General features: G+C 36.1%; 2 protein-coding genes across 2 annotated transcripts; one reads left to right on the top strand and one right to left on the bottom strand.

Moving 5' to 3' along the window:
- Positions 1 to 422: 422 nt before the first annotated feature.
- Positions 423 to 1644, bottom strand: LOC132108480 (NADH dehydrogenase [ubiquinone] 1 subunit C2-like). The gene is made up of 3 exons (XM_059515181.1): positions 1397 to 1644; positions 730 to 873; positions 423 to 594 (listed from the first exon to the last, which is right to left on the bottom strand). Exons 1-3 carry the CDS (start codon positions 1533 to 1535, stop codon positions 545 to 547), a joined length of 333 nt encoding a protein of 110 aa, XP_059371164.1. The 5' UTR covers positions 1536 to 1644; the 3' UTR covers positions 423 to 544.
- A 717-nt stretch (positions 1645 to 2361) lies between these two features.
- Positions 2362 to 13382, top strand: LOC132108199 (ras-related protein Rab-30). Its single transcript, XM_059514818.1, has 5 exons — positions 2362 to 2530; positions 3903 to 4001; positions 4143 to 4226; positions 6814 to 6997; positions 9846 to 13382. The coding sequence occupies exons 2-5, from the start codon at positions 3909 to 3911 to the stop codon at positions 10094 to 10096; spliced, it is 612 nt and encodes a 203-aa protein (XP_059370801.1). The 5' UTR covers positions 2362 to 2530; positions 3903 to 3908; the 3' UTR covers positions 10097 to 13382.
- The last annotated feature ends 229 nt before the right edge of the window (positions 13383 to 13611 follow it).

The following is a 13611-nucleotide window of genomic DNA, read 5'->3' as shown; positions in this document are numbered from 1 at the left end:
GAATTTATGTCAAACAAGAAGAAGATGAAATCTGCCAAAGTAAACCAAGAGCAGCTGAATCTGTTGCAAAAGTCCTGGGATTGCACATTATTGCATGAGAATGGTATCGGTACAATATCCAAGTCTTTCTGAAATCATTTACGACATGAAAGCACAGCCTCAAATGTCAATGGAACGTAATTTTCAATGCTGTCACAATTATTTGTATGGTCATTTCAAAGATACTAATGACCTTGTTTATGCATGTATTTGCATGCTTTCTGACAATATGCCAAACATACTTTAAAGAACATTAAAATGCATAATCGGTATTCTACATACACATACACAATCAGTATCCTACATACATAACGCTGATTATTATAAGTAATTAAAACAATCTGGTACTGTAAAAACTAATTGTGCAATGAAAAAAAAATAAATAAATCAGATCTTTTTTTTTCAGACAGTTTAATGACATTGAGGACACAACTTAATAAATCAATAAATCAGTAAAGTCTGTTCAACCAGATTTGCAACAATAGTCTTCACATTCCTCATCCTCTCAACGAATTGGATGAAAAGGCTCCACGATTTCAGCAAATGTCTTCGGTGCTGGTTTGAGAAGGTGAAATAAAAAAGTTAAAAGATTTAAAGTATTATGGCAACAACATACACAATTTTAATACAGAGAAAACCTCAAGCCATAAAGTAACACACTAATGCGGCTGGATTTCCACGTGCTGTTACCTTTCTCTGGAAATTCCTCAGGATGCAGCCGGATGTACTCACTCATGTCCCTGTCCAATGTGGCATATTTATAATTCTCAAACTTTGTGAGATGATAACCGATGAACCATCCAACAGTTATGAACAACGCTTGGCGGTGAACACCTGTTTAATAAAACAAACAAACATTAGAAAAAACAAACAAACAAACAAACAAAAAAACATGTTTGCATAATCCAATTATACTTGTTGAAATTTACTGGTGAGGGGCATTACATTTGTAGATGTAGATTTTTTAAAGTGTACACTTATGTATTACAACTGGTATGACTTCTGCATTAATCTTACACAACATCTTGTCAGTTATGTCAGTTAGATACAATAGTGCTAAAATGCTCGTGATATGCAGTCACTAGCAATATTATTGGCTTAAGTTATAAGAAGGAGTGCAATAACAATTCCACTGCTCTCGATAATAAAATGTAGTGACCATGTAAATATGAAGAATGTGCTATTCATTCAGCACCATATATGTGTTGCCATCACAGTTGATTTGTGTAAGGGCTGCAAGTAACGTTAAACTCAACTAGGAACGCATTATTTAGTTGTTATTATGCAAATAAACAACAATGTCTTATTGTTAGAGGTTTAGTTTATAATAAATGCATTGCTGTAGCAGTGTCCTCACCGGCTTTGAGCGCAGGCCTGCGGTTAAAACTGTTGTGCAGCATCGCCGTCGCCCAGCCGCACAGACCGAACCACACTGAATTTCTGTTGACGATCCCCGGAGGAGGCAAAACTTTCGCCTCGTCAGGCAGATGCCCCATTGTGACAAATAACAGGCTCTTCTAAAGTCAGAAGCCTTTTGACACTCAACTTTTCATTTCACCTCCTAGAGGAAATCAAGGGCAATGTTTAGGCGGAAATGAAAATCGGTCCGGTGAGAAACACGTGGTGGATTTACAAGTGTTCCGGAGAGAAATTCAAGGTGTTATTGATTTCTGCTGGTCTTTTATACAAACTATCATATATATATATATATATTTTACCTGGACATTATATTTTAACAATATGCCAAATATATGTTTTAAACGGTGATTCGGGGGCAAGAAAATGCATTTGTAATCTTATAGTAGTCTACTTTTAGGCTAAATGGGAATGTGGAATAGCCCACTAGAGATCAAAACAAAATTTATATTAATAATTTGTTATTATTTTATATATTGTAATGTATTTTATGTATTTTTAAAACATTGTAAAGTATTTTCTTTGCTGATTTTTTTTCAGTCCTTCCATAGTTATATGTTCACGCGTAGACAGCAAATATTTGTTTTCTTCAAGATAATAAAAAAATAAAAATAAAAAACATTTATTGGTTGAAAATATATTTATTTAATTTAAATATATTTATTTATAAACATGCTAGCAAATAATTATTTTTAGCAAATAGGTAATTTGTAGCAATATTTTGAAGTACAAACAGAAAGATTTAAACTCTGATATCTAACTTATCATGACTCTCCCCACCCGGCCCCCACCCCTTGCTTTTCTGTTTTGCCATTTCCACTGGTGAACGTTGAACTACAACTCCCAGAATGCAGCTGTGATGTTTTCTGTACTCGGCTTCCACTGGGAAAGCAGCATGACGTCATTGTCAAAAAACCGAGAAACTCTGCGATCATTGTGCAACACTGGAGCTGAAAATCTGCCGAGGTTGCTGTTGGCGTTGCACGATTGCTATTATCGTTTAGATTAAAAGACTGAAGAAAAGACTGAATGCGTTCGGAATAATAGAAGCAGTGGGGTGAATCCCCAGTGTTTGGTAAGTGTGAAGATGATTTAATGTGACCTTTAATGTGTAGAGCATCCTGCTAGCTAATGGAGAACATGCCTGCATGTTTTATTTCTTCATAAAATAAAATGTGCAATTCTCACTATTTATAAAGGGTCTAAATATTAAGGAAGTGTATTAGGCCACATCTAAGTCTTTTGTTGTGCTCAGTGATACTGCATATCAGATTTCATTTTTCTGCTTAGAGAGATTGCATGGCAGGTTTTTCATCCATAACCGTTACCCAGTTGGGATCAATAAAGTATATTTTATGTAAATTTAATATCCTTATTTTGTCCTGTAAAGTACAAATTACAGTCATAATGTAAGTAATTAAAGGAATAGTGAAGCTACATTTAATCTATTTTCAACATGTTAATTTCTGTATGAAAATGAAATACAGTTTAGAAGGATGTTATTTATTCTTTGAGAGTAAAAAGTTGTTTATGCTTTTGCAATATGTGCAAATGAATGGCTAAACAGCATGAATTGTGTCAAATTTTTTTAAATATAATTGTGGCTGAGCACAAACACATTAATTAGTAATAATTAGAAAATTAATGTAAGATAAAGTATTTTTGCAGTGGCGGTGAAGTCATTTCTTTAATCAAAAATGTATTTGTAAAGGGGGTTTGTTTATGCTCAACTTACAGTTTTCAGTTGGATTAGTTTATAACAACATATTTTAATATTACAAAATTAATGTGAGATAGCTTTTTCTGTAATGTTTGAATGTTTATTCATGCAGCTAATTAAGTTAACTTTTTATTGAAATCATTTTTAAAGGAGGCCTGTTTATGCTCAACCAAGGTACACACTTTCAATTGTATTTCTTTTAAATGTCTAATGCTTTCATCCACCACAGTTCTTCTTAATGAGCTATTGAAAGTGTGTTTGTGTGTATGCATGTGTGTTGACAGGCCTCTGAGAGTTGATCTTTATTCCTTGCATCTTTATTGCGGTCCTCTCAGCATCCTGCCATAGGCCTTGGCAACAGCAGCATTTGAGCACATGCATAGCAGCTTCTCCTATAGCAACACTTCAGAAACAAACACTGCTAATGTGTCTAGTGAAATACAGAGGCACTGTTGATCTAATAAATTAAAGAATGGAATGGACAGCTAAAAAAAAGGTCCCTAGAGACATCAGGCGTAGTTTATTCCCTCGTTTGTTCTAGGTAAGACATCACTGGTGTCATTAAAATGTTTGTTCTGTGAGGGCTGCTGCGGCTCTTTCACTTCAAACATTGTTTTATCAGAGGGATGTTGCTCAGCCATGTGAAGTTTGCATTGCAGTTCTTAACACCCACATATTATCCACATGTCTTTCTGTCTCTCTCTCTCTTTCATTCATGTTCCCTCAGCTGAGCATGAGCATGGAGGATTATGACTACTTATTCAAAATTGTACTGATAGGAAATGCAGGAGTGGGCAAAACCTGCCTCGTCCGACGCTTCACTCAGGTGTGTGGAAGAACTCATTGCATTATCTTGTCTATAACAAAACAACACTAGAGGTTTGCAATGTGTAAGTGTCTTTATAAAATGTGCAGTCCCTAATTTTATAATAATAGTTGCATTTAAAAAAACTTCTTGAATTTCTAGGGGCTCTTCCCTCCTGGACAAGGTGCCACCATTGGAGTTGATTTCATGATCAAAACTGTGGAAATAAAAGGAGTGAAGGTGAAGGTGGGTAGCCTCTAGTTTTTATATAATTTTGAGGTAACTGTATGGAAATTTTAATGGAATATAATGGTTATTGCTTATGCATGCATAAATTAATAAATGTAAAAGATAGTGACTTATTTATTTTTTAGTCTATATATTGTAATAAATTATTTCTTTCATCTTTCTTATGTTTCTTCTTATCCTATGGTTATGCTCTTGATTTCTTTTTTGTCATACCCTGTGATGCGGCCTTCAGTTTGCAGAAGAGGGCTATGTAAATAAATAATAATGAAATATTGTTGTTACTATTATGTCTTATTTATTTTCATAGCCCCAAACCCAAGGGCGCTTCACTATGTAATAAAAGAAAATAATAATACCTTTCTTATTATTTTTTTTATAATAATAATAATACTAATAATAATCTGTTGGCTGTTGTGTTGTGTTGTGGCTAGAGGTGACACAAGAGGAGTCTAACATGGCTAAATAAAATGTAAAAATTTTATAAGTGCCAAACCTAAAATACTTAATTAACAGTGAAACCAAAACTACAGACATGTTGGAAATGTAATATACAAATAAACACACTTTTAGAAGTGTACGCCTGTGCCTGATGTCAATTGCATTATAAGTCTGTTGGAAAGATCAGTCACAGAATTATTTAGATGATAAAAAATGCTATTTATATTTATATTAACACCTAATATATGTTTATATGTGTATATATATATATATATATATACACACACACACACACAGTACAGACCAAAAGTTTGGACACACCTTCTCATTCAAAGAGTTTTCTTTATTTCCATGACTATGAAAATTGAAGAGTCACACTGAAGGCATCAAAACTATGAATGAACACATGTGGAATTATATACATAAAAAAAAAAGTGAGAAACAACTGAAAATATGTCATATTTTAGGTTCTTCAAAGTAGCCACCTTTTGCTTTGATTACTGCTTTGCACACTCTTTGCATTCTCTTGATGAGCTTCAAGAGGTAGTCACCTGAAATGGTCTTCCAACAGTCTTGAAGGAGTTCCCCGAGAGATGCTTAACACTTGTTGGCCCTTTTGCCTTCTGTCTGCAGTCCAGCTCACCCCTAAACCATCTCGATTGGGTTCAGGTCCGGTGACTGTGGAGGCCAGGTCATCTGGCGCAGCACCCCATCACTCTCCTTCTTGGTCAAATAGCCCTTACACAGCCTGGAGGTGTGTTTGGGGTCATTGTCCTGTTGAAAAATAAATGGTCCAACTAAACGCAAACCGGATGGAATAGCATGCCGCTGCAAGATGCTGTGGTAGCCATGCTGGTTCAGTATGCCTTCAATTTTGAATAAATCCCCAACAGTGTCACCAGCAAAGCAGCCCCACACCATCACACCTCCTCCTCCATGCTTCACGGTGGGAACCAGGCATGTAGAGTCCATCCGTTCACCTTTTCTGCGTTGCACAAAGACACGGTGGTTGGAACCAAAGATCTCAAATTTGGACTCATCAGACCAAAGCACAGATTTCCACTGGTCTAATGTCCATTCCTTGTGTTCTTTAGCCCAAACAAGTCTCTTCTGCTTGTTGCCTTTCTTTAGCAGTGGTTTCCTAGCAGATATTCTACCATGAAGGCCTGATTCACACAGTCTCCTCTTAACAGTTGTTCTAGAGATGTGTCTGCTGCTTGCCATTGACCTGGTCTCTAATCTGAGCTGCTGTTAACCTGCGATTTCTGAGGCTGGTGACTCGGATGAACTTATCCTCCGCAGCAGAGGTGACTCTTGGTCTTCCTTTCCTCGGGCGGTCCGCATGTGAGCCAGTTTCTTTGTAGCGCTTGATGGTTTTTGTGACTGCACTTGGGGACACTTTCAAAGTTTTCCCAATTTTTCGGACTGACTGACCTTCATTTCTTAAAGTAATGATGGCCACTTGTTTTCCTGTACTTAGCTGCTTTTTTCTTGCCATAATACAAATTCTAACAGTCTATTCAGTAGGACTATCAGCTGTGTATCCACCTGACTTCTGCACAACACAACTGATGGTCCCAACCCCATTTATAAGGCAAGAAATCACACTTATTAAACCTGACAGGGCACACCTGTGAAGTGAAAACCATTTCAGACTACCTCTTGAAGCTCATCAAGAGAATGCCAAGAGTGTGCAAAGCAGTAATCAAAGCAAAAGGTGGCTACTTTGAAGAACCTAGAATATGACATATTTTCAGTTGTTTCACACTTTTTTGTTATGTATATAATTCCACATGTGTTAATTCATAGTTTTGATGCCTTCAGTGTGACTCTTCAATTTTCATAGTCATGAAAATAAAGAAAACTCTTTGAATGAGAAGGTGTGTCCAAACGTTTGGTCTGTACTGTGTATATATATATATATATAATGTGACTAATCTTGGCCTTGAAATGTATCAAGCATCAGTTTAGAGTAGACCACTCACTTGATTAAGCCCTTTTATTTGAGTCTGTGTACCTTTAGGCATTTTTCCGCATTTCAGTGCACTTGCTGCTAATGAAACCGACAGAAAGCTGTAGTTTGTGTTGGGTTCTGCTAGAAGTACTGAGTGACTTCACTGATTATTTGATCTGCTCACTCTCACAGCTCCAGATCTGGGACACGGCCGGGCAGGAGCGGTTCCGCTCAATTACCCAGAGTTACTACCGCAGTGCCAACGCTCTTATTCTGACCTATGACATCACCTGTGAAGATTCCTTCCGGTGCCTTCCTGAGTGGCTGAGGGAGATCGAGCAGTATGCCAACAACCAAGTGGTGACAATCTTAGTAGGTGAGTATTCAAGTTTTAATTGAACTATTTTAAAATTATAAAACAAATCATATATCTATTACATGTTCTTTGTTCTTTTTTTGCTACAGTATATAGAGTGATATATAAATGTCAAAATCAATGACATATTGTTCTCTGTCGGTGGAAGGTCATGATGTTTCCTTAAAATTTGAAAGATTAACTGCACCACACAGTAGACCACAAATTATGTTAGTAACTATTGTTCAGTACAGGAGCATGTTTATTGTAAAAAAAGCGCTATACAAATAAACTTGAATTGATGCATCTACAAACAACTTAATATATAGATCTATCTATCTGTCCATCTATTTGTCTGTCTGTCTGTCTGCACTTGAAGTAAAACTTTACATACATCTTGGAGAATCTGCAAAATGTTATTTTACCAAAATAAGAGGGATCATACAAAAATGCATGTTGTTAATTTAGTACTGACCTGAATAAGAGATTTTAAATAAAATATGTTTACATATAGTCCAAAAGAAAAATAATAGTTAATTTTATAAAAATGACCCAGTGAAGTGAAGTGAAGATGTTAGACTGAGATTAAGACTTTATTCTTAATACTGTGTTGTTACCTGAATGATCCACAGTGGGTTTTTTTTTTTTGTTTAGTGATAGCTGTTACTTCCTGCTGTTGTTCATAAAAATCCATCAGGTCCCACAATTTCTTTAATTTCTAACCCTTTCCAGCAATGACTTTATGATTTGATATCCATGATCATCTTTTCACACTGAGGACAACTGAGGGACTCGTGTGCAACTATTTCAAAAGGTTTGTTTTTCCTTCTGGAGCATCAGTAAGCATTTGAACTTCAGAGGGAAAAACAATGCATTAAGAACTGGGGGAGGGGATCACAACTTGTTGAATTTGAAGATCAGGGTAAATGTAACTTTTTTTCTTCTTCTGGGAAACATGTAAATATCTACTGTAATGTCTGAAGGGCAGTACTAAATAAAAAAAAACGATATTTTTGCAAAATAAGACAAATTTACACATCTTCATTGTGTTCAAAGGTTTTCTATCTTATATAAATGTAAATATCTTATCCAGGTCAGTATCCATTGGTTGGTCACAATGCGCTCTCTTAACCAATGCAGGAAATTGTCTATCAACATTAGTTTAATATGTTTTTGGATCTGTTTGTCATTGAACAAACAGACTGGCTTACGTTAGACTATCTACCTGTCACCAGGTACTTAATGTCCTTGTAACCAGAGCATTTGAGCCCTGTTCACTGCTGTTCCCGGTTCATTTAAAGGTGCAATTGATACAAAATTTCAAATTGTCCTCTGATGTCCACAGAGTGTGTATATGAAGTTTTATCTCAAAATACCCACAGATAATTTTTTATAGCATGTTGAAATCGCCACTTTTAGGGTATGAGCTAAAACGCGCTGTTATTTGTGTTTGTTCCCTGTGACGAGTGGGGCGGGGCCGAAGGACGTGGGAACGAGCGAGGCCGGTGAAGTGATTGGAGATGAACGACACCTGTTTGACCCACAAGTCTCTCGTCCTTCACTGTCGTCACTCCTGTTTTATATCTTTCCATCTCCTCCATGGGACTCAAGACCGGTGGGTCGAACAGGTGTCGTTCATCTCCAATCACTCCACCGGCATCGCTCGTTCCCACGTCCCTCGGCCCCGCCCCACTTGTCACATACCCTTTAAATTAAAATGAGCTGCTGCTCCCGCCTCCCTTTTCAGATGAGTGTGGAGCAGTCAGTGTTGCCTAGTTTGCTGTTTTCCTACGGGTTTAAGTGACCCAATAACGTGATATTTATTGCATAAAATGCCAACTTTACCCGGGGAATCCCACCAAAAACGTGTATTTTACCCCACTGGAATGCGATTTTTACTGGGAGATCCACCTCAAAACGTGAATGGGCTAGTTTTGAGTAGCAATTGGGTAGGTTTTGTTGTGAAAACATGGCAACCCTGGCGGAGTTCCAAGAGCTCGTGCTTGCGGGCATACCGGTGTTACAGTTTATCTGCTGGTGACTGTGTTACTGACCTCTCATTGCTTCCAAATGCAATTTTTAACTTCCACATTCCTATTTACGATCATTCTGGTAGCATGTGAAGGCAGCATTAGTGAAAACAGGCAGAGACAATGGTAGCTTTAGCAACATTTTCCTTACAGAGAACCGAGAAACACTTTTGGAAAGGAAAATATGATGTGTGATGCTTACTTTGTTTGGAGTCTGGATGTTTGCGCATGAAGCATTGGTATTGATCCCTCTTTCAGAAGCAATCTTTGCACAAATCCAGCGCTGAACTGACCCTCATTTGTGAGGCAGTCCGGTGTAAAATGTTAGAAAAATTACTTTTTCCATTTTTTTTTTTTTTTCGGGACATTTCCTTCGAAAATGAAAGTTAACCACCGTGTCCTCAGCGGTCTATGGAAACGACTATGTTCCTTGGTACATCCCAACACATGACACTTTTAATGGCTCTTAGGCACTGCCAATGTACCTCCAGCAGCTACAGCAAGAGAACAGTAATGGTGGACCGCAGCTTCTCACTCAGGGCTGTGTATATGCTAATAGAGAAGAGCGTCACAAATGGGTGGGACTTTCACCAACTATGTCGTCATAGTACTGAGAAACCTGGAACTGCTATAGTGTGGAGAGACTGTTTATGAATTATTGGAATTATAAAACAATGAGTAGGTGGATTTTTACCATTGTAGGCTGGTTGTTTTCACACACTGTGGCCACACAACTGTGTTCAAACATCTTATAAAAATTATTTTTGCATTCTACGACACCTTTAATGTCCTTCTAGCCAGAGCATTTGAGTCATATTCACTGCTGTTGTTTTTTGCAGGGAATAAGATAGACCTGGCCGATAAGCGAGAAGTCCATCGGCAGCGAGCAGAGGAGTTTGCAGAGGCGCAGAGCATGCTTTATCTGGAGACCTCTGCCAAAGAATCGGACAACGTGGAGAAGCTCTTTCTGGATCTGGCCTGCGAACTGATCCGCGAGGCCAAGCAAAACACGTTGGACAACAACGACTCCACTCCCATGCCTGGAGAAGGGAAAAACATCAGTTACTTGAGTTGCTGCAGCATAAACTAGTAGACTTGGCCACTGTGTCTGGCTGAGGGGGGCAACATGGATTGCATACAAAGTGGTTGTATTGTTAGTAACCACTATGTAGTTACAGTGGTAATTGTTTTCCACTGTTGTTGAGGTCTATTTCTTTTACCCTTCGTAAATGCCTGGGTATTTTAAAACATTCTGGAAAAACATGATATCAAAATGATGCTGCTTTTAAAGGTGGGTCTAAAGCTTAGAGATGCTTTTGGCCAGAAAAAAGGGCCCTGTTATACAAAAATGCTTGATGATAGGTCAAACAATGAGATTTTCTATACTTATGTACAATGCAACAGTTGGGCTTTCCCTGCTGACTTGAGAGTCAGTGTATTTGTCATATTAGAAATTTGGAAAATAATTGAGAATGCAGATTTTCATCAGCAGTTTCACTCACTTGAAGGACTAGTTCTTCTAAAATAAGCATTCTGTCATCATTTACTTAACTTCATGTTGTTCCAAACCCATATGACTGACTGAAGAACGTTCATTAAGCTATTTTCAAACTGAAAGTATACAGTGTGCAACGCAGTCCATATATGACTTATGTGTTATATTCCAAGTCTTCTGAAGCCATATGATGCTTATGGGATTGGAATGACATTAGGGTGAGTAAATAATGATAGAGTTATTATTTTAGGATGAACTGCTCCTTTAAGATCTATTGCCACAAAATTGGTGTGTTGGTGTGCACATTTATTATTCGCACAAAATGCACTTCTTGATTGCTTGCAAGATTGTTTGAGGTTGCATATGCATGAGTTTTTGTTTTTTGTTTTTGTTTTAAACAAATAAGCCAATAATGCAAACAGACAGCCAGCTACCTTATAAAATCTGTGGCAGGAAGATGTAAAACCACCATCTTAAATCCTCATTTGTCAGGTATTTAGTTTATAAGAATATAAACTCCCCTTATTGCTTGCATGGTAGTTTGGTTGTGAATACTCAATGAAGGCCATGTCATAGCAAAAACCCAATGTGCCTCAGCCATCTGAATCCTGTCGTCATACATTACATAGCCCTGGGGAATCTCATGGAGCACATGTTTGGGTCAAATTTAACCCCAAAATATCACTTTAACCTGGTCGATATAGTCGATAAGTTTGGACGTTTTAATTTAGTTTATTTCAAGTATGATTCTCAGTACTGCAAAAATAATACTGCCCTAACACAATTATATTTTTTAAGATTTTTATTATAACACAAACTCCCATAATGTATACATAGTTTGCAGTATGTGTGTTTTTATTGTACTAATTATAGGAATTCGATTTTTTTTTTGCATTACAGTAATAAGAACAGAAAGGAAGAATTTCCTTAAGTAACTGCAAAAAATGTAATTGTTCATTAAATCATTTTTTTTGGTGAAATACACTACCAATCAAAAGTTTGGGATCAGTATGATTTTCTTAAAAAAAAAAAAAAAACATATTCAGCAAGGATGCATTAAATTAATGACATACATTTATGTTATAAATGATGTTATAAATTCTATTACAAATAAATGCTGTTCTTATAAACTTTTTTTTTTTACTGAAGAATCCCACCAAAAAAATCGCACTTTCCACAAAAATATTAAGCAACTGTTTTCATTAACAATAATTAAAGTTTTTCTTGAGCACGAAATCTGCGTCTTAAAATAGTTTCTAAAACATATGTTACACTGAAGAATGCAGTAATGATAGTTATAATATATATTGTGATAATATTTCACAATATCAATGTTTTAACTGTTATTTGATCAAATACATTCAATCTAGGGAGAGATTTATTCTCAAAACTTAAATAAAAATAAAAAATTCTCCGACCACACACTTTTGAATGGTAGTGTATGGCTTGTTCTTGGCAGGTTTCATGAGATCATCCAGTCTAGATTTTTCAGATTACAATTTTAGCTGGCTAAGATCTAGATATCGTCCTTTATTGTCTTTTCTCATTATACGTTAAAAAGTAAACAGAATGGACTCAATGTTTTAATGCACTGTCTAAAATGCTTGCTTCATTCCATAATGGTAGGTTTTTTTTTTTGTCTTCTTCTGTTTTTTTTTTTTTTCAAGGATTACTCCAATACCCATTTGGAGATATTCTGTCCTTTTACACATTTTTACGTATTACCAGAAATGAAATATACCAGGATGCTTTGCTGTTCATTTAGTCCAGCTTTGGTATTGTAATAATAACCATAGCGATGTTTAAAGCTTTTGGCACTTGAGGGGCTGAGAGAACAGTGTGCGAGTAGTTTATGTGTGAATGAGATGTATTTCATAGATGTTTCAGTGAGTTCTTGCACAAATGGTCTTTGTGTTCCAATGCATCATATTGAGGAGTTGATGATGGATTTGTTAAACGGTGTGATACAGTGTGATTCTGGTTTTTCGGTTGGCCTTTGTTCTGGAACTGTGTTTTGCATTTTAATGACTTTTAAACAGTTGGAACTTGTACCTCCAACCTTGGCTGTGCTGTAAGGTTTTTTGCACCTGTGTCATTACAATGGAACTGTGAATCTCCTCTTTTATAGACTTTCAGTATTTTACTCGCTGCTACAGAGCTTTTTCTTTTTACATTTTTTTGTTCTTTTACAAAACTGGTTTAGATGCCATGTGCTTAATTCAGTGATTTTGTTTAGACTGATTTATTTTTATAATTTTTTTCTTGACAAAAGGTATTCACTAAAACACTAAACATTGTTTAAGTTGAGGACCAATTGTTTCAGCTTTTTTGTTTTTCCATGCCAGTTGCTTTGCAGTATAATGCATTTTCCTCATATTTACACATAGCTGCTTATATGATATTAAGCTTTTCTATTAACATTTTATTTTAAAGTGATAACCTTTTCTAGTTTTGTATAAACTGTTTTCTTTCTATGTTACATGACGTGCCATGCACAGTATTTTCTCTGTCAGGTATTTTTGTCTAGCATTCTTTTACAGATATATGCCATACTGTAATGTGTTGCATTGTGTACCAGTAAGACTCTAGAATTATTTCTTTTCAATGTTAAATGCCCTAATTTTCAGTATCGTATATGTACTACTAAGTGCTGACTTTTTCTGTTATTATGACCATTTCATTATGTAAAGTACAATATTCATCGAAGAGTAACAGTCTTTTGTCTAGTGAAGATGAAATGCCATTCTTTAAACCCACAAGATCTGTATCCAAAGTAGATAACTGTACATTTATTGTTTTAGTGTGTGCTTTAAATATATAAGTTGTGATGCATTATGTGTAATGCATTTACATAAAAAGACAAACCCCATGATTGCAGCAATTCAAAGCTGTTTTCTTTGGTAGAACTGTGTTTGAAGTCTCAGCATATAGACTGCAAGGTAATAACTTTTTTTTTTTCAAATAAACATGGTCATGACACAAACTATATTGTAGGAGATATAAATTATTTAATAAATTAAAGCTTCTTAATTAAATGCAATGAAGGTAATATATATCAAAATACAACTTTATTGCACAGTAAAATGATCATACAAGTAAATAACTGCATA

Source organism: Carassius carassius, chromosome 28, assembly GCF_963082965.1.
Source record: "Carassius carassius chromosome 28, fCarCar2.1, whole genome shotgun sequence".
Lineage (NCBI taxonomy): Eukaryota > Metazoa > Chordata > Actinopteri > Cypriniformes > Cyprinidae > Carassius > Carassius carassius.
The sequence above is the reverse complement of the archived record's forward strand: the minus strand, read 5'-3'. Positions and strand labels throughout refer to the sequence as shown.

What these genes read in the sequence shown, in the direction of transcription:
- LOC132108480 (XM_059515181.1), bottom strand. Translation starts at nt 1,535, where the DNA reads ATGGGGCATCTGCCTGACGAGGCGAAAGTTTTGCCTCCTCCGGGGATC. An exon ending in CAGGCCTGCGCTCAAAGCCG is followed by an intron (nt 874 to 1,396) that starts GTGAGGACACTG and finishes TTTATTAAACAG; the next exon opens with GTGTTCACCGCCAAGCGTTG. An exon ending in TGAGGAATTTCCAGAGAAAG is followed by an intron (nt 595 to 729) that starts GTAACAGCACGT and finishes TTCTCAAACCAG; the next exon opens with CACCGAAGACATTTGCTGAA.
- LOC132108199 (XM_059514818.1), top strand. Translation starts at nt 3,909, where the DNA reads ATGAGCATGGAGGATTATGACTACTTATTCAAAATTGTACTGATAGGA. An exon ending in TAAAAGGAGTGAAGGTGAAG is followed by an intron (nt 4,227 to 6,813) that starts GTGGGTAGCCTC and finishes TCACTCTCACAG; the next exon opens with CTCCAGATCTGGGACACGGC. An exon ending in AGTGGTGACAATCTTAGTAG is followed by an intron (nt 6,998 to 9,845) that starts GTGAGTATTCAA and finishes TGTTTTTTGCAG; the next exon opens with GGAATAAGATAGACCTGGCC.